The 25434-nt window shown below is 41.5% G+C and overlaps 1 protein-coding gene across 11 annotated transcripts in view; it reads left to right on the forward strand.

The window, feature by feature from the left end:
- Nucleotides 1-25434, forward strand: part of col23a1a (collagen type XXIII alpha 1 chain a) — a 145578-nt gene that overhangs the window by 86562 nt on the left and 33582 nt on the right. For all 11 annotated transcript variants that reach the window (XM_032528766.1, XM_032528761.1, XM_032528768.1 and 8 more), the window contains exon 3: nucleotides 25362-25406. In XM_032528766.1, coding sequence (XP_032384657.1) covers nucleotides 25362-25406 — 45 coding nt within the window. The remainder of the gene's footprint in view (nucleotides 1-25361; nucleotides 25407-25434) is intronic.

Genomic DNA, 25434 nt, shown 5'->3' on the forward strand with positions numbered 1-25434 from the left:
CAATAAAAAAAAAAATACATACACCATGATAGATGATAATATAAATCATGTTTCTTTGACTGATTGGTTTACCATTGATATAGTTTCATAGAAAGGACGTTGATGATGAAGTTAGTTAGATTTTTTTCTGCTAATATGCTGTAGAATGTAAAATGCAAAGGAGAACACACACACAATTGGTAGTTATATTGCATGCAGCAAAATGCATGTCAGTTGCATTTGACAACTCCTATTTACAGCATCTCTCATATCCCTGCTTGTCTTGTCCTGTTGGTGCTGTTCTTCACTGGTGATGCTGTTTGTCTGTGTTTTGGCATGTGAAGTCAAGATTGTTAATACCATTCTTCTTGACGTATCAAACCATTTTCAGTAATGTACCTGCAATTTGGCCAAGAAAAAAGGATTTCTGAGCTGTTAGTCACTTTGAAAACGTTCACGTAAAAGATTGCCAGATGTATTTTATAGTTTACTTACGCTGTTGAGTGACCATGAATACAGTATTAATTGCAATAACCTATTTACTCAACTCACATGACTAGCTAGAAAGCTCTTTACTTGCAGGGGTCATGAGAATATTTGTTACATTGCACAGACTAATAGAGTAGATACGTTGAAGAAATGCTGGTTTACAGTATTACTGCAGTTTAAGTCAGTTTTAGTTGATCTGTTGTACCATTATAGTCTCTCCCACATAATCCTGCCATTCCTTATTCCCATCCTCTGCTAATTGCAACAGAAAACACACACGGACGCTCCCCACCGCTTTTAACCATGCAGTTACCACAGGTATGTTAACCAGGCCTGGCTTTGGTCTCTGTGCATTAGCTGCACATTCCAGTGGTGCGTATAATGGTAAGGTCTATTAGGAGCTATTTGAGGCTGTGCTGTGGCATATTTCACTAGATTCTTACATTATCCAGGGTTTTTACCTCATTGGATGAAGGATACAAAGGGGAGTGAGGGGCTGATGCTTTGTCTCCATTTGTCTTGTTTGTTTCTGTTGTCAGCCTCCCTCCCTGTATATTTGCTCTGTGTCCTTGCGAACTGCCATGGGAATGTGTGTTTGTTTATCGTCTGTGTGCATGTGTGCACTTACAGTATCTGTGCTCATTTAGGCCTCTGTCTGTCTTTCTGTTCTACTTGTGTCTCTTCCCTCAAACATTTCTCATTCATGCATTTGACACTGTACCCTCAGCGCGGTCTGTACGTATACTTGCACATGAACACTATACATCTATGTGTGTGTGTGTGTGTGTGTGTGTGACTGTTGGAGACCTAATGGCCAAGGCAGCAAGGGGTGTTGACACTGAGCCATGGCAGGGGAGCTTCCTTCTCCCCAGCTTAATAAGCAAACAGGCTAATCAGAGCCGCACTCCGGCTCCCTTTCAACTCTGCATGCCGTTTCAGTCTGCCGGACAGAGCAGGACAACGGCCCGTGTGTGTGTGTGTGTGTGTGTGTGTGTGTGTGTGTGTGTGTGTGTGTGTGTGTGTGTGTGGTGTGGTGTGTGTGTGTGTGTTGTGTGTGTGTGTGTGTGTGTGTGTGTGTGTGTGTGTGTGTGTGTGTGTGTGTGTGTGGAAGGTAGGGGAGCATGCAGATGTGCCCCTAACAACCCCTGGGTAACATGAATAGTCTAATCTTTAACTCTAACGCTTTACATCCCGATTACCGACCTTTAGTAGCCTTTTTTTATACAGATTTTCACTAAAAATCCCAGATGTTTTGAAAGCAACATAAACTGCCGTTTTACCTGATGACAAACCACTCTCGCCTCACAGTCCTTTTATGAGCTGTTTAACATGTAGCATGAGTTTTATCAGGGACATTGCCTGTTGTGATGGACTTATAATCGCTACCATAAAGTATTACAAGGACTTGTCTTCTCGATCCCTGTAGTTTACAGTAAATAAGTTAAGGAATACTTTTGGTTACACAAAGAAAAATTGGGAGAAAACTGAAATGAGCTGCTGATATTGCTCCAGTAAAAAAAAATGAAACATGAACTAGGACTGGGCGATGTGGAGAAAATCAGATATCACGATATTCTTGACCAAATACCTTAATATCAATATTGTAGCGTCGACAACTGATGCTTTGACAAAATATCTCCACACTTAGATTTTTGATAAATAATCTACAACAATGTGGATATAATGACTAAGTGGGTAAAGGTAAATAATAGAACAGCTGGAACAGTCTTTTAAGTTCAGAAAATAAAACCAATTTACTTTAATGCAGCCTTTAAAACCAAGAAAACACAACACTGTCATATCAAGATATTACAATATTCAAAAATGAAGAGCATATCTAGTCTCATATCACAAAATTGATATATTGCCCAGCCCCAACATGAACCACTTTAATATTTATACAGCAGTGTTTGCATTGCAGATGCCTTTTTAATCCAGTTTTTACATTTTGTATATTTTACTATTATAGCCTGATAAATTCAGTGATTTTGGAGCATCTTAATGGCCTTGTGGTTAAGACATACACCATACTGTGATTGATTGAAGTTCTTTTTATGATCTACCTTAAAATAGAGGCCAAAAAAAACCCAAAACAATCACGTTTCCTTTTGAAAAAAAATGAAAATTATGAGCCTTAATAGTTATGGTTTTCCCACTGCAGTTTATTCAGGTGTGTTGATATTATCTGAATGATCTCCTCCACCAACCAGCCTCTCTCTACCTTTCCCATAGCATCATTTCCACTTCATTCATGTATGTACTTTAAATGACCTTTTACAAGTCAACAAATATGTTATTGAACTAAACCTCCCCACTGCTGGTGTTTGGATTGCCCAAGTGAGGCTTTTAATATGTTTTATTGTTGTGTACAGGTCACAGTCAGTGTTGCAAACATACAGAAGCTATACAACTTAACAGAGTTACGTATTGTAATCAAATGTGTTTCTTAGAATTAAAACACTTTAATTCCCCTTCTCCGGTTTGAGGTCTTTTGCCAGAGACGGTTGCTTCAATATGTCTGTGTTTGTGTTTGTAACATCAGGTGCAGGTTTAAGCTCCTCCATAAACCTTTGTAAACACCCCCACCCCCCCAACCTCGCCTTGAAGACCTCAAACAAATAAATCTCAGACTTCAAATTAGCATCAGGCCATACGTCACAGCACATCCACCTTGACGCCAGTTTACTTTGGTCACATGTGATCACCCCGAGAGAGTAGTAAAGTTGCTGCTTTTAGACACGTTCGTGATTACCCATGATCCTCCTCGGTCATTCTTGACCCGCTAAAGGCCAACACGAGAGAACTAGGAATGATTTATGTGAACTCTGTGCACATCCTTCGAACCCCTTTTACGCAGTGTCAAGTTGTATTTGGGAAATTTGGTCCCGGTCATATCTTCTTCTGTCAACACTCTCACGCTCCACATCCTGACCGCCCAGACCAGGGGAGAGGAGAGAGAAAGATGAACGCTGCTATCCAGCAGCTTTCTCTCCATCTCTCTGCTTCATGACAGAGGCCATTTGGCAGCTCTGTTATCTATCTCTGCTCTTCTTCACTCAAGGTCTGGCCTCCACCCAATACAAGACAACACACGCACATACTGCTCATGCATGCACAGACAAAATGTATCACATTTCCCCCAATAAGCTGGAAATCACTGGAGGTTGGCAAGAATTCAAGGTATATTGTAATCCGCAGTCAGCAATATACAGTTTTGTGTATATTGTGAGTTTTGTGTTAATGTATCATTATACTGATTGATGATGATGATTACTATATCATTATTATTATTAATATATATATATAAATATAAACCTGTTTTCACTTGAACTTTCTTTTTAAGGAACAGAATGGTTTAGACACATTTTCACCCATGGATTCAAAAGTTTCAAAAAGTTCAAAATAAAGTGTGATTTTCATCTTAATCTAGTTTAAGAGTTGCTCAAGTAGAAACAGCAGGAAGTCTGCCAGGTCATATGTTGACTTACTGCAATCATCATTCCAGTTACATGAATGTCAGGAGTGAAAATGAAAGTTAATGTGAAATCATGTACTCCCAGAGAACAGTCCCTGTGTTGCACAATTTTGTTTAGACTTAATATAAGTACAGTTTGATCTATTTTTGTATGCGTCCAATCAGGATTACAGTCATACGTATCTCACGCCAAGAGAAAGGGAAAAGATGGAAAGTTAGGAAGAAACACATACAGTATGGATACATACGTCCACATAGTACTGTAATAGAGCTGCTTATCGAACACAGTCTTAAGTGGAAAAAGGTGACGTTCCCTGTGACATAAATGCTGTTTTTCCCCACCGTGAAAATGAAAGTCCTCACAGATGTCTACATATTGCAAACACACTCGTTATCGAATCAACGGCTGCCTCTGTTCTGCCCGGTGTTTATGGCATCGGTAACTTCAGAACAGAATTCAGTAAAGGGAAATAAGCCTTCCTCATGGCCGGGTAGTGTGTCGATGTCAGATGGATTATTAAAGCCTATATAAAACCCATCACAACACACATATGGTCCCTGAACTCTCTTTAGGGACTGTTGCACAGTGGCCCAATCTGCAGCTTTGATCAAACAAACATCAAAGAAAAGGGGAGTTTAGACATCTTGATAGTCTGTGTACCGCAGCAGAGGAAATGTCATACTCTGTTAACTTGAGACATACACTTCTAGGCTTTTCTCTTATTTGCTTTTACAGGTACACCTTCCTCTTTCCTGCTCCCACTGATACATGGCAGGACTGACACACCTTAACGTACATGTTTAGTGTGGCGTGGGTCTGTGCAAGCTGCTATGAGATATGGTTGTGTGTAATGTGGGCCTGTGTGATACAGAGCATGTGGAATATGTCTGCCTCAGTGTATCCCATGAGAAAGTTTGTGTCCGTGAAATCAGACTCGTAGCAGGTACTCGTGTCATTGTGGTGAGTCATGCCGTAGGACCTGGGGATGCTGGAAGCTCTTCAAAGTGAGTTTGTTTCTGTTTTGCGGTGAAATGAGCTGAGAGGCTCTGGACTCTGCAGATGAAAGAAGCAAAGAGCATGGTGGGGATTGGTACAGCATAGATGTGAGCGGAGCAGATCTGATCCACAAGACGTTGCATCCGCCTTGTGTGTGTGTGTGGGGGGGGGGGGGGGGGGGGGGGGGGGGGGGGGGTGCCTACTGCTGACTGGGCCTCCTGTGTTTGGGGTGCCAGACATGCATGCAGGAAAAGAGGAAAACTGAAACAGAAATAAATAATCCAGAAAATCATGTTAACGTGAGAAAAAAAAAATCCATCAAGTGCAACACATGATATGTTCTTATTGATGTCCAAAAAAAAATCCCACAAACTTAATAAATGATCCGGGATACTATGCAGCCTGATAAAGTTCCCTTGGCCTTTGGAATTAAAATAGTACCACATCATCCCATACCCTTCACCATACTCAGAGATAGACACAGGGAACGTTTTATAAGATCATCTCTCAATGCAAATCAAACCAGCTATTAAGCTAACTGAAATAACACCATGCCAATCTTTATGTATGGTGAAGGGTATGTGATGATATGGGGTTAGTTTAATTCCAAAGGCCAAGGGAACATTGTCAGGATGCATAGTATCCTGGATTCATGAAATAACTGGCGTTTAATAGTACAAATCTGCCTGCTTCTATGGTAATTTTACATATGGGTGTGTATGCCCCCTGTATTTTAATGAAGAACAATTATGTATTTACTATACATTATTCATTCACAAAGAAAATTGGTGTCCTTAAAAGTTTGGATTGTCCTAATTTTTTTGAATTAAGGCATTAAGATCAACTTCCAAAAGATTGTTTATTTATTCCTTTTTTTAATCAACTTTAGCATGTGTAAACTTTCTCAAGCCACCGAATATGTACAGTATAGTTTAGTATTTTATTGACACCTTCAGGAAATGGCTTTGCCGTGAGAAACATAGCCACAGATAAACAGCAACATATTAGACAGTGTGTCTGTGGCATATTAATGATAAATAAATGTATAAACAGTATACATGTTTGCTGGAACATGCATCATGAAGTGTTTACTGTGCATAAAGTATAAGATACAGACATCCTGAATGCTAGAACGACCACCTGGCTGACCGTGCAGCTGCACTATGCAACACTGGCCTTGAGTGCAACTGCGTGACTGCGGAGCCTGCTGAGCCATAATGAGGGAATCCATCAACAAGAAAGGGCAAAGAGTTAGTACAGGAAGAAGCAGGTGCGACTGTATACTGTTCCATTTTTTAAATTTTTTTAAAAAAAGATAAAAGATAAAAATGGAACAATTATAGCAACTTAAAATTATTCCTCAAAGCAAACATTTTTGGTGAAAATCCTTGAAGCATTAAGTAAATGACTTGTTGACAAATGAACAAGCTAGATGATGAATAGAAAGACCTCCGGCACAAAAAACTAAAAAATTACCTTACTTTTGCACTCCAATTTTCCAGGCACCTTTTTGCAAATATGGCAGTAACAAATGTTGAAAATTATGGGGATGCCCTTTCTTCTCCTGACATGGATTCCCTCTATAGTCAGTCAGTCTAGCCTGTGTGTGTGTGTGTGTGTGTGTGTGTGTGTGTGTGTGTGTGTGTGTGTGTGTGTGTGTGTGTGTGTGTGTGTGTGTGTGTGTGTGTGTGTGTGTGTGTGTGTGTGTGTGTGTGTGTGTGTGTGTGTGTGTGTGTGTGTGTCTAACAGCTGGGCTGGTCCCACTGAACCAAAGCACCATGGATGGCTGCTAATAACCCACCCTAATAATCCCTACATTACCTAATTCCTTTCTGCGTTCAGTGCCATTAAATACCCATTCATTATAATGCCAACAGTTAGAGCTATTGTGACCAAGGTCCCAGAGGTGGGACGTTAGACGATGGCTGGTGTACTCGGCAGTGATACAGCATGCCGGCTCATGCCCTTGGGTGGTGATCCTCGGTGATTACCTAGGGTTCCACAGAGGTGAAGCCTAGAACAGCGCTCCCTCAGCAGGGCATACGGTTAATGAGCTCTGGGCGTGCTGCTGGAGCCCCCAGACTGGAACGAGCTGGATACTGTACTGAAATACACACACACACACACACACACACAGTGTCTCAATGTTCATTTGATCTGTGCTTCGTTTCCTCCTTACAGTGGAGCATCAAGAGAGCCTAATGAGAGGGCTCCCAAGACAAGTAACTGAACATTAGACACATTTGATGACTTTCATTAAAAATCACATTATTTGAAACTGGCCAATTTGACTCTAAAAGCATTTATATGTAGATGCAGTAATGTAATGGAGAGCATTCTGCTCTGCTACAAACCTGCTTAGTCCGTCATTCTACAAGTGTTTTTTATCAAAGATCATGTCTAAGTTTTAAAGCAACACTAAAGTACATGTTCTGCTTCGGTCCCCCTACAGGTTGGAAGCGGAATTGTCCATTACTGCTGTCGTAATGTCTCAACGTGCATAATGAAATGCAATGGACAATTCCACTTCCAACCTGTAGGAGGACCGAAGCAGGAAAAGTGCTTTAGTGTTGCTTTAAGATACAATGAGGCTTAGCAGTACATGTCTTGATTACACCACTCTGAATGTAGGACCTAATTAGACGCATGGAGGAGACTCCCCTGGAGGATGGCTGGATATACGCTGGGGAACTTTACTGGAAACCATTAAGGAAACAAGACATTTCCGACCACAAGGAGCAAGAGAAACGACTGAAAAATGCCCAGAAAAGGAACAAAAATGAGACGTTTCAGGCCTGAATTTTTACAGTACATGATTGTGGATTGTACGTGTGTGTGTGTTGGGGGGGTTTAAGAATGTGTGTGAGACCTCTTTGTCCATGTCGCGTGCCAACTTACACGTTAGTAAGGTAAACAGCACAGCACTTCTGTCAGCTCATGCCACTTTTGTCCACTATCCCTTGTTTCCTCGCTGCAACAAACACACTAACCACACCTCATGCTGTTAGATAATCACCTCTGTTCAGTTGGTCCCCTCTCCATATTGTCATCAGTCACTCTTTTATTGTCATCAGCTTTCAATTTTGAGCTTCAACTCTTTTGCGTGAGTGTACAGTGCTGCTGAAAAGTACAGGAATCCCTGCTTAAGTTGACTAAAAGAGGAATTAAAAAAAAATCTTTTGGAAATTGATCTTATTGCCTTAATTAAGAAATTAGGAAAAATCCAAACTTTTAAGGACACCAATTTTCTTAGTGAATGAATAATGTATTATAAATAAATAAATGTTCTTCCTTAAAATACATGGGGCATGAGTATAGATACCCCTATGTTAAATTCCTATGGAAGCAGGCAGATTTTTATTTTTAAAGGCCAGTTATTTCATGGATCCAGGATACTATGTATCCTGATAAAGTTACCTTGGCCTTTGGAATAAAAATAGCTCCACATCATCACATACCCTTCACCATACCTATAGATTGGCATGGTTTTATTTCAGTTAGCCTATCAGCTGGTCTCATTGGCATCGAGAGAGGATTTTATGGAAAGTATCCCATGCCAATCTCTAGGTATGGTGAAGGGTATTTGATGATGTGGGGTGTTTTCCTCATTTTTTAATTAAGGTATTAAGATAAATTTCCAAAAGATGATTTTGTTATTCCTGTTTTAAGTCAATTTAAGCAGAGGTTCCTATACTCATGAGCAGCACTGTATAAAACCCACAGAATTCATGTCACTTTCAACTCCTGTTGGAGAAACTGACGGAAACTCTTCATAGTTGAAACGTTACGTGAAGTGGGGGGTCAGAATCTGTAATGGCACCTGGAAGCAATTGTGTTTCCCTCCCTGGAATATTTATGTATTGGGGAATTATTCTAAGCATGTTCCCAGTGTTTATTGCTCCAATGATGTCTGGCTGCTGCATGGCAGAACAACCATGAAGTAAGTGTGTGTGTGTGTGTGTGTGTGTGTGTGTGTGTGTGTGTGTGTGTGTGTGTGTGTGTGTGTGTGTGTGTGTGTGTTTATCTATTGACAATGCAGCATCAAACTGTCTCACTCATTAAAGTAAAGTCCGCCCACCTCCCCCCGGGCTTCCCTTTTTATATGCACCACCCCATATTCAAACACTGTTAAAGACTCATAAAAGCTCGGCATAATATTTTGATATCTGTCATCTTGGCTCTTATAAAAGAGCTAAAGGGAGAGGAAGTTGCCTTCGTTTGTGGTATCCATTCCCATCATAACACACGATCTCCAGTTTCCCATAGGGATGTTTGTTGTGATGTCTTGTGGCACCAGCCCAGTCTGCTGGAGGCCTAAAGGCCTGGTGGATGTGTTTAGTTTGGTGAGCAGGACACAAGGAGAGGATTTTGGTATTCTTTGGATGTATGCTTGTTTCTCTTCAATGTGATCTCTGTCTATAGGAATTTTGGTTTTATTTTTTTTATATATGATCATCTTACTAATCAAGTTTCTTTGTTATAGCATTGTCAATGTGTTCCCATATTTTAATAATTACTTTAGGGAGATTTCACTGAATCGTTCAAAGTAATGCTAGAGCTCTGATGACACGGCTCTAATGCTTCAGTTGTTCCACCACTTTGTTTCAGACTGAATTATCTAAAAAACTATGTTACCCTTAAGGATGAAGTGTAATAAAAAATTCCAACACTTTTGATTTATGACCAAATACCTGCAAAACTTAGGACATTACCCTTAGCTGTGCTTTGAGTTAAGTGCTAATTTGCTAATTTTAGCATTCTTACACACTAAACTAATAGGGTAACCATTGTAGTATTGCTTTGCTGATTATGTTGGCATGCTGACTGGGTCCAACGGTACCTCAAAGACCTGCTAGCAGGGCTGTAGACTCTTTAGGCCCTATTTTAACGATCTAAGCGCACGGAGTGAAGCGCATGGCACAGGTGCGTTTAGGGCGTGTCCAAATCCACTTTTGCTAGTTTGACGGCAGATAAAAGGCTCCGTGCGCCGGGCGCATGGTTCAAAAGGGTTGTACTTTGTGTCTTTATTATTTTATAAGTGTGTTTTGGGTGTAACATGCAATAAACCAGTGTCCTCTCCCATTCCCTCTAACAGCCAGTGTGTGTGTGTGGTGTGTGTTGTGTGTGTGTGTGTGTGTTGTGTGTGTTGTGTGTGTGGGGTGTGTGTGTGGTGTTTGTGTGTGTGTGTGTTGGTGTGGTGTGTGTGTGTGTGTTTTTGGTGTATTTTGAGGGCTGTATTGCAAGGGCTCTTCTGGAGGGTGGGGGGAGGATGGGTGAAAGGTGACACCCTGACAAATAGTGTTTACGAGACTAGAAAATACCAAAGGACAACTGCGAGCCGTCTTAAATATGAAATAGAAGGAGAGAAAAGAGGTGGTGCCTGGGAGAGAGATGTGTTCAAGTGAAAGTGAGAGGAAGACGGAAGTCGAGATCCAGGCGGGTAGACGTGACAGTGACATGAGGATCCTTCTCAGACCAAAACCAGCTCTTAATCAGGAAGTCAGAAAGAGAGAGGTGATGAGAGACAGAGTGAGAATATAGTATGTCACAACCACAGAGGGATCCTGGGAGAAACTTGGCAGCCATCCTCACCCTCTATCTCTTTTCTATCTGTTATTGGGTGAATGTACAGGACAGGCACGCCAGCAAAGAACATGTGAACGGGTATGTGTGAGGGTCAGAGGTGACCTGTGTTAGAGTACAGTGGCAGATTTATGGGCTCCATTAACCTGAAGGCTGAATGTTGCGTGCTGGCTTTGTTACACACTTCAGAAAGTGTTGACGTACTGAATACCAGCCTGCTGATTGTGTGTGTGTGCGTGTGCGTGTGCGTTCGAGCTGCCCATCTAGCCTCAGGGGTGAACCATGTAAAGTCTGATTAAGATGGATGACAAGGCACATTGATCAGTAAAGAAACACGCTGTGGACCGGGGATGAAAGAAACTGGAATTGTGTTGCTTTGTATCATTAATATCTATCGGAGCATTGCAAAGCCATACGTGGAAGGATGAAAGGCCAACAAAGATTTTTCATGCTCATACTGTTGCCCCTTTCTTTACTTTATTCATTAATTATCTACCTCCCTTCTGCTTTCACTGTGCAAAGAGTGCTTTCATCATTTGGGTATTTAACTATTTATTCTAATGTAAACTTGTCGTACATGTTGCTTCTACTTCATCCTCCTTCCCTTTTGATGTGTTTTCCTGTCAGAGGTTTATCTTACCTAATGGCTATGTTTGGACTTAACAGATTGGTTTAAATAATTGTTCAACATTTCGGTACACACTCTTTGTTTTCTTGGCTAGAGTTGGATAAGAAGAATGACATCGCTCTTGTGTCTATCCGCTAAACATGACCCTGGAGATGGTTCGCTTAGCTACGCTCAAAGACTGGAAATGGAGAAGCGCTAGCCTGGCTTTGTCCAAAGCAGTGTTGTATGTGGATTACAGACCTTATGCAAAGCTAGGTTAACTACCTGCTGGCTGTAGATTCACCATACAGACATGAGAGAAGTATCAATCGTCTCATCTAACTCTCAGAAAGAAAAGGGAATAGGTATAATTCCTGAAATGTTGAGTTATTGAATCCCCAAAGTAAAGTTAGGGTACGATATTTTATTAGTAGACTGTGTGTCTGGAAATTACTGCCGGTCACTCACACTTTTACCATGTGCGCGTTTGAGTTTGAATGTCTGGTTTTCATCTGCACTCCTCCGTTGAGGCTTTAGGTTTGAGCTGCTCCTCCTCTGTTCTCAGACAGCTAGAACAGATAATTAGGTCCTGTTATCATTACCTGCCAAAATGTGAGGCTTGGTCTTGCATTTATTAAAAACAAGTGAATGTGAATTTTGCATCTGAAACATTTGGTCTCTTGTTGCACCTTGATTTTTTTAACAATGGATCTGTTAAAAATGGGCTTTTAGAAATGGTTTCAACAGAAGGTTGAGAGGGGAGAAGTGTGCCGTAAGAGCTGTTTAGTTTAAAGCCATATTGGCTTCGCTACAGTCAAGTGCATGCAGACAAAGCTTCCATTGTTGTAAAACCCTAGATAGCTAGTTTTACTATCAACCTCCTCCGAGCGATTTATGAGACAGGCCCCATCCTGTGAATTAAAATATAAAACATTTAATATTTCTAATACTGATGTATCATTTTGTATCATCCAAGAACCTGTCTGTTAGTCAGAATGGTGTTACAACTCTAACCCATAATCGCTGAAACCTGAAGTAGTCCTGAAGACGTTCTAGAATGACACCTCAATTAATCATTAATGCTTGGGCTGGGGCTGGGTCAATCCCATATTTCCTTTTGTTTTTGTTCGGTGAGATAGGTTGTTAAATGATAATCCCTCTGATATCTTTTAATCTTTTATCACTGACCAGACAAATTCTGATATATAGAACCCTCTTTCCTTCTTTTTCCGCTGTTGTTGGCTCATTTGTTGGCAAGCTGGAAAATGAGTGATTGATTTTGATTTTAGGCCAGCAGCAGCTGAGGGAGCTTGGCAGGAACCTGGTACAGCAGGAGAGCTGAAGGCGGGTCAGTGTTCACATTGGATGGGAATAATACATCCCATCACATCAAATAGTAAACATGTGTATGGAGCAAATGAAGGTGACATGACTGACTTTGGATGAGGCGTCAGATGAGCATGTGTTGAGTGAAATGATCTAAATGGTGGCCTGTGCATTTCTCTCTCTCTCTCTCTCTCTCCCCCACCCCCCCCCACCCCCCCCCCCCACCCCCCCCCACCACCCCCCCCCCCACCCCCCCCCCCTCCCACTACTCCTTGCAGCTGGGAATCTTTTGCCTACGTGATTCCTCTGGATCCTTATGCAAGGTCACTACATTATGAATGCTGATACAGAGATATGATTGGTTTAACAGTAATGAACGCACATACCTAATGCAAGCCCAGCTGTGTTTTATTTTCATTACTGCACATGAAGGCTATTGGACATATCAGCTGTGTCAGCCATCTATCATAGTCACAGCTGTCAGACACACAAACTAACATAGGTTGAGACGCACACACACACACACACACACACACACACACAAACTGGAAATACTCTGCCCAGAGATATGCAAAACTCTACATACCTTAACATTTTTTTATTGAAAATGGTGTTATATACTGTGGGTACATGAATGGTTGAATGTACACTCACAACAGGCTGTAACATCAGACTGACTTCAGTCTATCACCGACTGTGTCAAAGGCTCGACAGCCATCCCAGCCATGTTCTGACCCCAGGAACTTGAGCAGCTGATTGGACCAAATATGGAAGACACCATACGGATAAAGTGACACATGACCTCGTCCCAAAAAGTTCACACTGGGGCACGTCTGCACCTGCCACAAGAGCAGCTTCACAACACACACATACTGTAGTCACACTACACTGTTCTAGCCCTCGAATCACGCAGTATTGAAAGGGGACATGGGTTATGTTACATCAGTAACCACACAGCACAGAGAGCGAGGGACATTCAGAAACCCTGCAGTGATGGCATCGTATCCTAAGGCACTATGAAATGATATCCTCCTTATGCACACCTGTATGTGTAAGCCTTAGAAATTAACAAATGATCATCTTTAAAAGAAGTAGTTGATACCCTCGTTTTGAAATCGCACAGAGTTCATGAGTGATCACATAGGCAGCAGCACTGGCGTCAGTTCTTGTCCCAGTAGGCAGATGACTTGATGCTGCTGACTTTGATCTAGTCAAGTTGAAATTCAGGCAGAATTGAATGATTTTGATTGATTGCCGTGTTTTTATTTAAAGTTTCACCTCTTCATCAAGGCTAGATATTAAAGCTGTAAAACCAGCTGGAAAATCTGTGATGAGATAAATTATGACTTTGCTTTACTTAGACAACATTAATCACTGATGCATTGAGAGGTTTGGCTCATTCTATTGTTTTTAAACAGTCTTTCATAGAAGAGTTTGTACCAAAATTTAGATATGTAAGCATCATCTGTATTATAAATTAATTAACCTAAATAATTACAATTTAAAAAAACTGAAATAATAAGCCATACAAAAAGATTTTATTACATGATGAGAATCAAATTCATGAATTGGTCCTTTGTGTCTGACTATTGTATATCACTGCAAATTCAAACAGTTGTTGCTTTGTCTTAACACATGCCTTTTTTTGTTTCTCTTTTGAATAAATTTCGAATTGTTTGTATATATTTTAACTCAGCCATAAAAGTCAGAACATGTTGTCATAAATATAGGCCCCTGAAGTAGCTGTAGCAACGTCAAAACTGTGTACATATAGTTGACGTGCATGTGCATATGTATGTGTTCTGTTTGCAATGAGCCCAACTAAGACCCTGGATTGTAGACTGTTCACTTATGTATTTTTTTCAGTTCTCATGAATGGCATTTAAATTGTTTCAGGGAGCCATGTGAATATTTTCCAACATGGATATTGTCTTGCCAGTTAGCCTTTAATCCTAAAGTGCAAAGTATCTGCTTTATTCTAAATTCTACTCTATTTGAGTAATCCAGAATATATTTCCATACCATTTAGAGCTGGGACGGTATGGATTTTTTCTTAACACGGTTGAAAAGCAAGAAATTCCTGCAGTTTGTATGGCAGTTAACCACAACCCCCCTTACAAGAGTAGCGTAAGTTAGAGCGATAATGGCACGGTGTCTTAAGTGAGTGACACATGCAAACATGTGCAGGCGAGGTGATGACGGTGACGAGCGGTAGAAATCACGTGACTGCGGTATTGCGGTAATGCGATAACCGTCCCAGCCCATCACATCTGTTAAAAGCTGGCCCTCAACATGAATGTTCCTGTTTTAATACTGCTTGTTCACCTAACGTGGCACTGCTCCACATAATCAGTCACATCCTTTAGCAATTCTTGATCCACATGTATCACATGGCATTGAATGTTTTAGTTTTTTTTGTTGTTTAAGCCAGAATGAATTGGCAGCGCAGAGGGCTATGCATTGGGATATGATTACTACCAGACCAGTTACAATAGAGTATTGGCACATAGTCGATGGATCAGGCCAGGTACTTTTATACTTTATACTGTTTATTGATCCCCAGTGGGGAACTTGTTGTTAGTTATCACTGCTTCAGGCCTGAAATACACACACACATGCTCAGGACCTATTGCCAAAGCTGCTGGAATCAGGGGCGGTGATGAAAAAATAAACTGGCAGTGTTTCGATGATGCTGAGGAAGAGGAATAGGCTGGAGCTTGCATGGCAGAAAGTTGAGTGATTGATGGAGGAACGGGCTATTATGGGCACGTGAATGCTGTGGCAGGAGGCATACATGAATAAGAAGTAGGAAAAACACATTTGACCACACGCCTCCTTACCTATCAATTTACTTAATGTATACCTGATTATCTGATAAGATAACACATGTAATATCATGTATACATGTCTGCAAAGGTCCATTGTGTCTACTGTGTTGGTTTGGTGTGTTTTATGGTTCCACTCCTGCATGCCACACCAAACTGTATAATCAGCCTCTGTACCACCTGCCCCATGTTGCCCATAAACCATTGTGTGCGTGTCCGGCAGCTTTGAGATTGCATGCTCTCACCTTGGCTTCCACGGATGCTGTAATTAGCCTGTCTGTTTCGGGTGTGAGAGAAGAGGAGAAAGAAACCAGAGTTAGCTTAAAGTAAGAGCTAAGGGCACAAGGGGTGAGACACCTGTGAAAAAGGAGAGAAATAATGGTGGAGATTAGAATTTGATTTTAATTGCTAGAAATTGCACATGGAAGCAAAGCTGGAATTCTGTCTTAAGAAAGCCAAGGGAAAGTTGGAGATCTGTTGGGATTAAAGAAAGAGGCTTGCTGGAATGAAGCACCCTTTTGAACATTCACACCATGTTTCCTCAACCGTGGCCCGCACATTGCCCTACACATTGTCTTCTGTTACAGCCACACACACACATACACACACAAATGCTGCAGTTTTCTTTTAAAGTCATGGTGATTAGTGCACTTTTCTCTTTATTCCTTTACACTTGAAGACCTACCCCCGCTCTCTCCATGCCTGGCTCCCTGGGCCTGCTCTAACATGTTCCAGAACGTCAAACCAGAACCAGATTGTATGAATGGATAAGGCATACAAAGATAAAAGAGCATTTTATCCTGTTATAGACCACCATTTGACATAGACTGACACTGGACAAAACCAACACTCCTATCCTTGTCAAATTTCCACTGCGCATATTGGTGCTGCTGACATTCATCGCATTAAAGACTCTGATACTTTAATCTTGTCTCATTTTTTTTAAAGAAATATCCAAAAAGAAAGGAAGTAAGTGTGTTTAAAGGAGGTCTGGCACTTTAGATGTTCAAGACACAAACTCCCCCATAGTCCCGAAGGTGACCCATGTATTTTCTTTATTCCCACTCTACCTTTGTGCCATTATGTGTTAAGCTTCTTGTTTATTCTACCTGTGGACTGGATTTCACACCTCCAGACTTCCTAGAAATCCTTACAGCAAACGATGACCCCCAATTTGATATGATCTACAAACATAACCCTCATTCTCACCTCGACATCACACCAACGGTTGCTGTCCCCTGCCTTCAGGCACATTTCCCACTCGTTATGGGACTCAGTGGTTCCCACATCTGAGGGTGGCAATTGGTCACAGGAGGTTTGTCAATAACCAGTGCTACTCAAAACACGAGAAAAAAACAACATGAAAAATGTGCAGGATTTCTATTTCCAAGCTGAAGGAAATTGCTCATTTGCGTGCAAGTGCACTTAAAATCCTCAAGTGCTCAAATTCCAGCATCTATGGAAACCGTCCTTCCCTATGGAAGTACCACCCGGGAGTCTATAAGATTGGTGCCGAAATCTAAGCCTCTCCCATACACTCTAACATACCCAGCGTCAACAAACACACGCATCTGAGTGTGAATGTGTGCATGTACACGTGTGATTCACTTGCAGTCGAGGAGGGTTTGTTTATCTGGGGTCAACCTGTTTAAGGTATTGTCACGCCAAGGCCCTCTTTCCAAAAACAGACCTTATAGACACATGTTAACATGTGCTCATAACAAACTCTAAACAGCAGAGCTCTCAAACATTTTTCAGGATTTCCTGAAACGAAAACTGCCTCTGCCGTCCTCTGAAAATGTTATGAGATACAACAACATCAGGAAAGAAAGGCGATTTTCTTTTTCACACAGCAAGTGACATATATTTATAAATAGAAAAAACACACAAATGAAAAGTGTCATTCATACACAATAAAATACACTTTTAACTCACCTCAATACAATTAAAGAATTTTCTGTTCATTTGATCTGATATGGATACTGATATAATATCTCTGAGTCAGTTTGTGGCTGTTGCCCTAATATTATACTTAATGTAAGCATCTATCATTACCCATAAACATGGCCAGTGGCTAAAAGTAGCATAGGTTCACTTTATGAGTTTAGGCTGTCATCTACCACATGAATAAATCACGTGGTGAGATGCACCGTGAACTGGGTGGCCTCTGCAACACCGCGTTCAATCCTCACGCAGCCTTTTTCTGACTTACTTTGAGCCTGACAATAACCTAAAGACAAAGCTTTTGTCTTCTGGCTGCTGAACTTTGGGTGCTCTGGTCCACTTTGTTGTGATCTGCTCTTATTTGCTGTGCTCAGCTGGTGTTGACTGTGTTTTGCTGGAGCGCTCTCATTGTTTTGACTACGTCTGTCTTTCTGTGTGGGGCGGGCCCATCTCTACCTTCGCCTCTCATTAGCTGTGACACACACGGTGACTACCCTGGCAACCTTTCAGCACCCGCATGCCACTCAATGCAAACCACCTGTCGGACATCACAACAGCAAGGGTCTCCTTCTTCCAAACCTGTGCACGCCCACAAGCAGCAAAAAAACCACGTAATCAAGTTTTCCACAAGTGCAAGCTCTGTCACACCAAAAACACAAATGAAAGATTGTCAAAGATTATAGAAAGCCAAATAAATGCAGGCATGATAAGCTTTTTGTTCGTTAAGACCCAATAAATAATGCAACAGACATCTAAACACCTAAACAACCCTGACGCTATAAGAGCATGCATGTATTCTTACTCACACATATGCAGGTTTACAGCAGCGTCACTCAGCCCTGACAGAGCGTGTCAAGGAAGCTATACGTTGATTACACTCGCACGGGCATGAAATAGGCGTCCATACCCTCTCATAAATATACTCACAGATAACCTCACATACAAATGCACTGTCACTCAGCCCAGGCAAATCCACTCTGCCGTCATGCAACACTTGATACTGAAATTAAAACAGAAGGGTTGACTTGGTACCGATGTGTTCTCAACTTCTTATTTTCCAATCGCAGATTATCTTTGCATGAACACCAGAGTGATGTTTACAACATCTATCTTTCTCTCGCTCTCAAACCACATTTCAACAGTCAGAGAGGTGAACTATGGTCCACACACAGGCAGAGTTTATAACTTATATATTCCACAAAAAACAACATCTTATGGTAGTGTTGTGTTAGTGGTTGGAGGTTTAGACACATATAGAAATATTAGGGGAACCAAATTTTTGCGACAAGTGCTTTGAATTGGTACTATTCTGAATAACTTTTTAGTATTCACTGACTTGAGATAATGCACCATATGCTAAACTTGCAACAGTCTTTGCTAATGGACAGTTTTTTGTTAGTTTGAACAGGAAATCTCAACGTTTCATAACGAACAGGAAATCTCAACGTTTCACGTTTCATAAGAATAAAATGACGCCGTCCATCCCAAGCAGTAAAACTTTGGATAAATGCAAGAGAGATTTACATGTCTTTATCTGTGATTGGTGTTGACAATACTTCTAATGTAGCACTACCACTGCCAAAGCCAAAATTCGTCTATTAGGATTTCTGTTATTTGAGTTTTATAACAGCCTGTTTGTAAGAGGTCTCACGGGGAGAAAGACTTCTCTGTGGTCTAATTAACCCCAAACATAAGTATCATTCTTAAATAGTTAAGCCACATTTGTGGTAAAGGGGAGGTTATTGCTTCATTATTTTCCTACATATTGGGATGTAAGAAGAGAAAGGAGTAAGTATTTCAAGGAAGACAAACATTTCATTTAGCAATTATTGTTGAATTATTGGACCCAGGGCACAAAAATAGCAGCCTCCACCAGTCAAATGCTGGTCAAATATGCAAGTGGCTTCACTCTCCAGCCAAACAAAATAATGTTAATCTATAGAGTGGTCGAATTTTTTTTAACATTCATTAAATATTTGGCTGGTGGACAAAAAAAGTTAATTGTGCACCCTGATTGGACCCCAAAGAAATTGATGAAGTAAAGTAATTGTAACAAAGCACAGACGACTACAGACAATTAGACTACCGGCTACTGACTGAGACCGCTATGTTAAAATGTGGATTGTGCAATTAATAATTAATAAGATGTACATTTAGTGTGTCGTGGTTGAGTCTGGTGCAAACAAGTAAGAAAACACTGATGTGCGGAAACAATTGCATCATTTAAACACCTTGCAAACATGTCATGCAGATCTTGTATTAAATCTACATTTAAGATTTAAGAAGAAGATTGGATGGGATGAGGTTGGATTACAGGCAACTGTTGTGTTAGATTCTGAACCCAGGCTGACCCAGGACAGTAGAGACACAGGGCAGCTGGAGAATGAATCACCACCATGTGAATCACATCCGTTGTCTTTTTCACTCTCTGTTGCTATTTACTACCACAGCATGTGTTGTGGAGGCAAAGTTGGACAAACACAGTAAAATGCAGACAAATCAGGAGACACTTAGGAAGAAGTAGTTTTGTTTCAGACAAAGATGCTCAACAGCTGTGCCCCCTTGTGCAAACAGGAACTGTAAGAAGGGAATCCTCACATTTATTTCTCAAAACGGTAAACAATTTCAATGCATTTGACTCAGACGTCACACTATGAGCATAGATTCAGTCTTTGACAAATAATAAAACATCTCAATTTGTAATTTTAAACAAATGCTGTATGTTTAAAGGTCCCATGACATGGTGCTCTTTGGATACTTTTATGAAGGCCTTAGTGGTCCCCTAATACTGTATCTGAAGTCTCTTTCCCAAAATTCAGCCTTGGTGCAGAATTAGAGCCACTAGAGCCAGTCCCACAATGAGCTCCCCTTAGGATGTGCCATTTCTGTGTCTGTAGCTATTGAGGAAGGGAGGGGAGCCAAGGTGAAGGGTGGGGGTTTGGCCTTGACCAACTGCCACTTTGCTCGTTTCTCATGGATGGGCCAAACTCTCTGGGCGGGCAAAGCAAAGAAAGGGGAGGTAACCTTGCCCCTTATGTACTCATAAGGACCAAGATTCCAGATTAGCCCATCTGAGACGTAATCTGGCTAAGAAGCGGCACTTTTCAGAGGTGGAGATTGAAATGGTGTTTGGTGTTTTAAGCCCCCAATGTTGCCTTTCAGGCAGAGATGCTAGCGTCTCAGGTTCATTTTGCACGTGTATGTTATTTGGCAGCCTAAAAACAGGTATTGAAGGCTGTATAAAGAATGCAGAATGGAAAGAGATCACTGATACGGTCAAGTGTGTTGACGTAGTAAATCAACTCCAGCTGAAGTTTATTTATTTTTTACATCCTTGACATATGCATGCCATAGTCCTAAGAGTAATAAACAGACTTATATTGCAATCTTTTAGGCATACGAGGCGTTTGCAGGTGGGAGGTGGGGGGCAGGACAAGTAGGGCATGATATTGGGCATGATGACTTCTCCTGTTAAACTTATTATATGAGTCAGTGTGGACTTGGGGTGGCAAGTTCACACTGACTCAAAAATATGCGTACAGGTTCAGACCAGACATGAGATTGTATCTCATCCTACGCTCACGTTCAAATTGATAAATGCTTTGCTTTGCATAGGAATCGGCGTACGCCCGTCCTACGCCTGTTTTAGGTCATACGCACGATTCATAAATGAGGGTCATTGCCTCCAGCTAACATGGAAGAAAGAAGCTGATCTTACTTACACTCTTCTTATCCACACCCCCACCCCACCTTTCTCTTCCTTTCCAGTTAAATTAAATTTTCCCCTGTTGCAGGAGTAGTATTAGAGGGGGTTATGAAACAAAGAAGAAGTGGAGAAGGGGGGTAGATGGGTCGATGGATTGATGTGAGTCCTGTGGTTGTGCATTCGAAGTATCACATTCTGCTATTTTCATTTGGCTCTTTATTGCTCCCAGTTGTTGGTTTAAACAAAATGAGGCCTAAAAGAAGAATGAAAGATGGGGGTCGTTCCACAAATCCTGCGGTTTGTTCCCTGGAAGCAGTTTGTTTGCGAGAAATGTCACAGTAGCTAAATCAAGCCGAGCTATAAGAAACAGACAGAACAGATGGAGTGTGACTGTGTGTGTGTGTGTGTGTGTGTGTGTGTGTGTGTGTGTGTGTGTGTGTGTGTGTTGTGTGTGTGGGTTGTGTGTGTGTGTGTGTGTGTGTGTGTGTGTTTGGCGTCCATGTGTCCATGTGTCCATCGACCAAAGTGTTGTAGTTGCATTTGGTAACATTCACCTTACCAAATTCTTGCTCTAAATGTTTTGAGAAAAGAAGAGAGGGAGTGAGAGAGGGAGATTGTGTTTGTGTGGTTTTTACTTTGCTTTCACTTTGCAACCAGTGAAAGCGTTGATGGAGAAATTCCTTAAAAACTTACTCAAGTTGATTGCACAGCAGTAAGGTTCAATATTCAGCATTTGCACGCAAGTGTGTATGTGAATTTGTGTTTCTGCAGAGTATGTGTGTGTGTGTGAGCTTATACACAGGACTGTGATGTTACGTATGTGTCATGCTCCAGTCGCTAAAACATGCCATGTGAAGACTAATGATCGAATCAAGGCAGAGACCCAGACATTTCTTTCTGTCAGTTTCAGGTATTTGACATTCTCATACAAACACACTTCTAGTCCTAAGGGAGCGGTTGCCCTGCTAGCTGCTCCCAGTCAAACTTTGGACTACATGCTTTTCTGCAGAGAAGTTTACGGATAGCATGAGATACAGTGCTTTAGGGAAAAAACCTACCATCCACAAGTTCAAACACATTTCTGTGTGTGTGTACGTGCAAGTGTGTGTGTGCGTGCGTGTGCATGCATGCGTGTCCCTCAGAGAGTTCTACAGGATGTAGTTGTCTTGCCTAACTGCCTGACAATTTTGGAGGTCCATCTTTCTTTCTTTTGGGGATTTTCAGCACCTGTAAGAGTGAAGGACTTGTCCTGCCAATCTTTTTCTGCATCTGTTAACTTCCCTTGTTTTTCTTTCCACTATCTCCTCTGCCTGCTCCTTTGGCATCTGCTTTACATTGTTTAAACCAAACGATCACCCAAAAACCCTGTTTTGGTTTTGTCTCCTTTTGATGTTGACAACCTTTGATTCGACGAAGAAAGGGAGGGGAAGGGAAGTCAAATTATGATACATCCCGTTACTGTGTCCTAGTAAATATGATCCTCCAGACTTTCTCTAACTCACCTGGTATGCCACTACGACACAGGAAGTCCAGACTGACACCTAAGTCACGCCATGTGTCCCCATGTTTGAGTGTTTGTTTGTCTGTCTGTATCTCACTGGTTATGTGTTCCCTGCTCTCCTGTAGTACGTAGGAGTAGTACTTCAACATTTACGTGTACACACGCACGCACATGCACACAAACACACACACACACACACACACACATGCTTTGTTCTCCAGTGCTTCTGTTTTTCCCATTAATTCATCCAGTCAATCCAGTCTTATATCAGCTTGTCATCACCCAACCCCATTCCCCCTCAACCCTGCTACTCAGGACCAATCTTGCTCCCACGTTTCAGTCACTCTGACGCCCACTCCAGCGTTTGGCGACTGACCTGTCAACATGCTGAAGGCTGCCTTTTATGTCTCAAATAAAGGTAGAGCAGGCATTGCCCCCCGTGACCCATATCTTATATTGCATATGCTTGCTTGAGGAGGCACTTTAAATGGCCAACGACCATGTACTACAAGGATTTTTAAGGGATTGTGAAGCCATCCATCCATCCCCTACTAACTCACTTCATCGTTTTTTTCTTTCTTCACCACCTTTCCTCCTGGTCCCACCGTTTCTCTGTCCTTCCCATTTCCTTTTGCTACCACCACTGTTCTCCCCATCTCCCTCTTCTCCAGCCCTGGAGAAATGCTCCGTCTCTCCTTGCAGAGACCTAAGCCCCGAGCAGAACAGCTCCATGCTGCTGTTTATGGCTGCGGTGGCTGATTCAGAGGAAGTAGAGCCCACTATGGAAAATGGAGACTATCAATGTAAATGCTGCGGCTGGCAGAGTGTGTTAACTGGCATCCGAGGCTTGAAGGTGTAGAGGTGTTAAATGATTCAAATTGCTCAAACATATATTTTAAATGAGAGTCATTAGGTGCACAGCTGTACTCAGTCTCCATTGTAACATTTAAATTGTGTCTTCTTGTTGCAAACAAAGTCTGGCAGCAGCTACAAATGACAATTGAATCAGATAAAGTACAAGAAACAGTATAAGGTGAAAATCTGGTTCAATGGTATGCTGTTGACTGAGCACGTGCAGGCGGTAGTTAACTTTTTTTTTTATGATACTTATTATTCCTTCAATTCCAAAGTAATTGATAGCGTATTGCTGTTACATAAAGGAGGGAAAGAAGGATGAAAGAGGGAGAGGTAGACGGTAGAAGGAGGTGGAGGAGCATGATTGAGGTCTCTTTGAAAGGGTTGGCAGAGTCAGGAAGTGATTAGGCCACTACAACAACCCCAATAATGACAATAGGGAAAACATGTCTCTAGCCACAGCCACTTAGCATCAGGAAAAGTACCCAGTATGGTTCCCATATATTTACAAAAGCCGGACTAAGTGTGGGAGGATGGAAGGAAAGAGATGAAATACTGTGTTACCTACAGGAGGGTTTCAGAAGGTTTAGTTACTGTGCTGTTGTTTCAGCTGTCCTACTTTCTTGCCACACATATGCAGTTTACATTAATAATGGTGGCAGATTTACCTTTTGAAATTCATTGTAAACTTTGAAACAATGGGTCTTTGATTTCACACAAAAGCATGCTTCTCATTTCTGGCAGGTGACCATATATTTGCAGAAACAACAACTCTATCATTAAATGTGTGAACATAAATGATAACATGCAAAAATACTGAGGTTTAACTCAACATTCTCACTAGCTGATGATTCGTGTAGAGGACATGGAAATAGCGGGTCAGAATTGTTGTTATAGTGCAGCGTAGAGCGGGATAACGGGACCATTTAAGATCCGTTATTTCATTCTGACACACCAATAACTGTTTGGATGAATAAAAACACATGTGGACAAGCAACACAAAGGTAATGTATTTTTTTTTTTACCTTTATTTAACCAGGAAAATCCCATTGAGATTACTAATCTTTTTTTCAAAGGAGTCCTGGCCAAGACAGCGGCACAGATCACAATAATTCCGTACATTACAGACAATTTCATAACAATTTCATAAAACTATTTAAAACATTTACAGACCATATATTTCATTTCCAAACCTTTGAGCAAGAGTTTAAACTGGCCAATTGCAACCACTTCCTTTATTATAATATAAGGCTAAAAAAGACATGACCCTCCAAACTTTAAATACAGAGTGCCCCTCTTACTTACAGCACACAGCACACAGAGCTTCAACATGTGAAGAAATCCAAAGCTTAGCCTGCTGCGCCTTGTTCCAGTTGCTAAGCTAAAGGGGAGGGGCGGACGGTCTTTCTGAGCCTGAGCAGAAACCTCTATTCAATTTTTTTAATTTTTTAGTCAATTGCACCATCTCTTAAAACAACACTTCTGTTACATGACCAGGCAGACACTGGCACAGATCAGTGGCGGTGTAGAAATGATTAATGGTCCTGTAGCAGCATGAGCTTTGAGACTCTAGGTCGGCCCTCTCTCTGGTAACATCATCTCCTGATTTCACTACAGCCCTCCCGCTACTTTACCAGACTTCTCCATCAACAGTAGAAATTGTTTTACCGGAAAGGTGGTGGAGCCAACTGCATCACTGCAGCGTCAGAGGAAGGTAGCTGGATAAAGCCCAGGCAGTGAGGAATGTATCTGATGAACTTGATGTTCAGCCAGAATGAGGAGAGAATCAGTCCTAAACATGCCAGAAGGTCCAGTTTGTTCAGTTCGCCAAAAAATCATTCAGCACATTTGGTTTTGAGTTTGACGGCATCCTTTGTTGTCATTTCTAACATCTGAATCTGTCCTCACGTCACTCAGGCATAGATATTTCAGTGCTGTGCCAGCTCACACAAACTCAATGGCTGGCAACACATGACCACCAGCAGTGAAACAGCAAGTAATGCTCGGCTGTTCTCTACTCATCCCTGCAGTGCTGATTTGGGAGATTTACTGCTCTGTCTGTGTGTTTTCACAGGGCCTCCAGGGAAGCGTGGAAGGATGGGAAGAAGAGGGGAACCTGGTAAGTGACGCCCGCCACCTGCTTTGAT

Source organism: Etheostoma spectabile, chromosome 10, assembly GCF_008692095.1.
Source record: "Etheostoma spectabile isolate EspeVRDwgs_2016 chromosome 10, UIUC_Espe_1.0, whole genome shotgun sequence".
Lineage (NCBI taxonomy): Eukaryota > Metazoa > Chordata > Actinopteri > Perciformes > Percidae > Etheostoma > Etheostoma spectabile.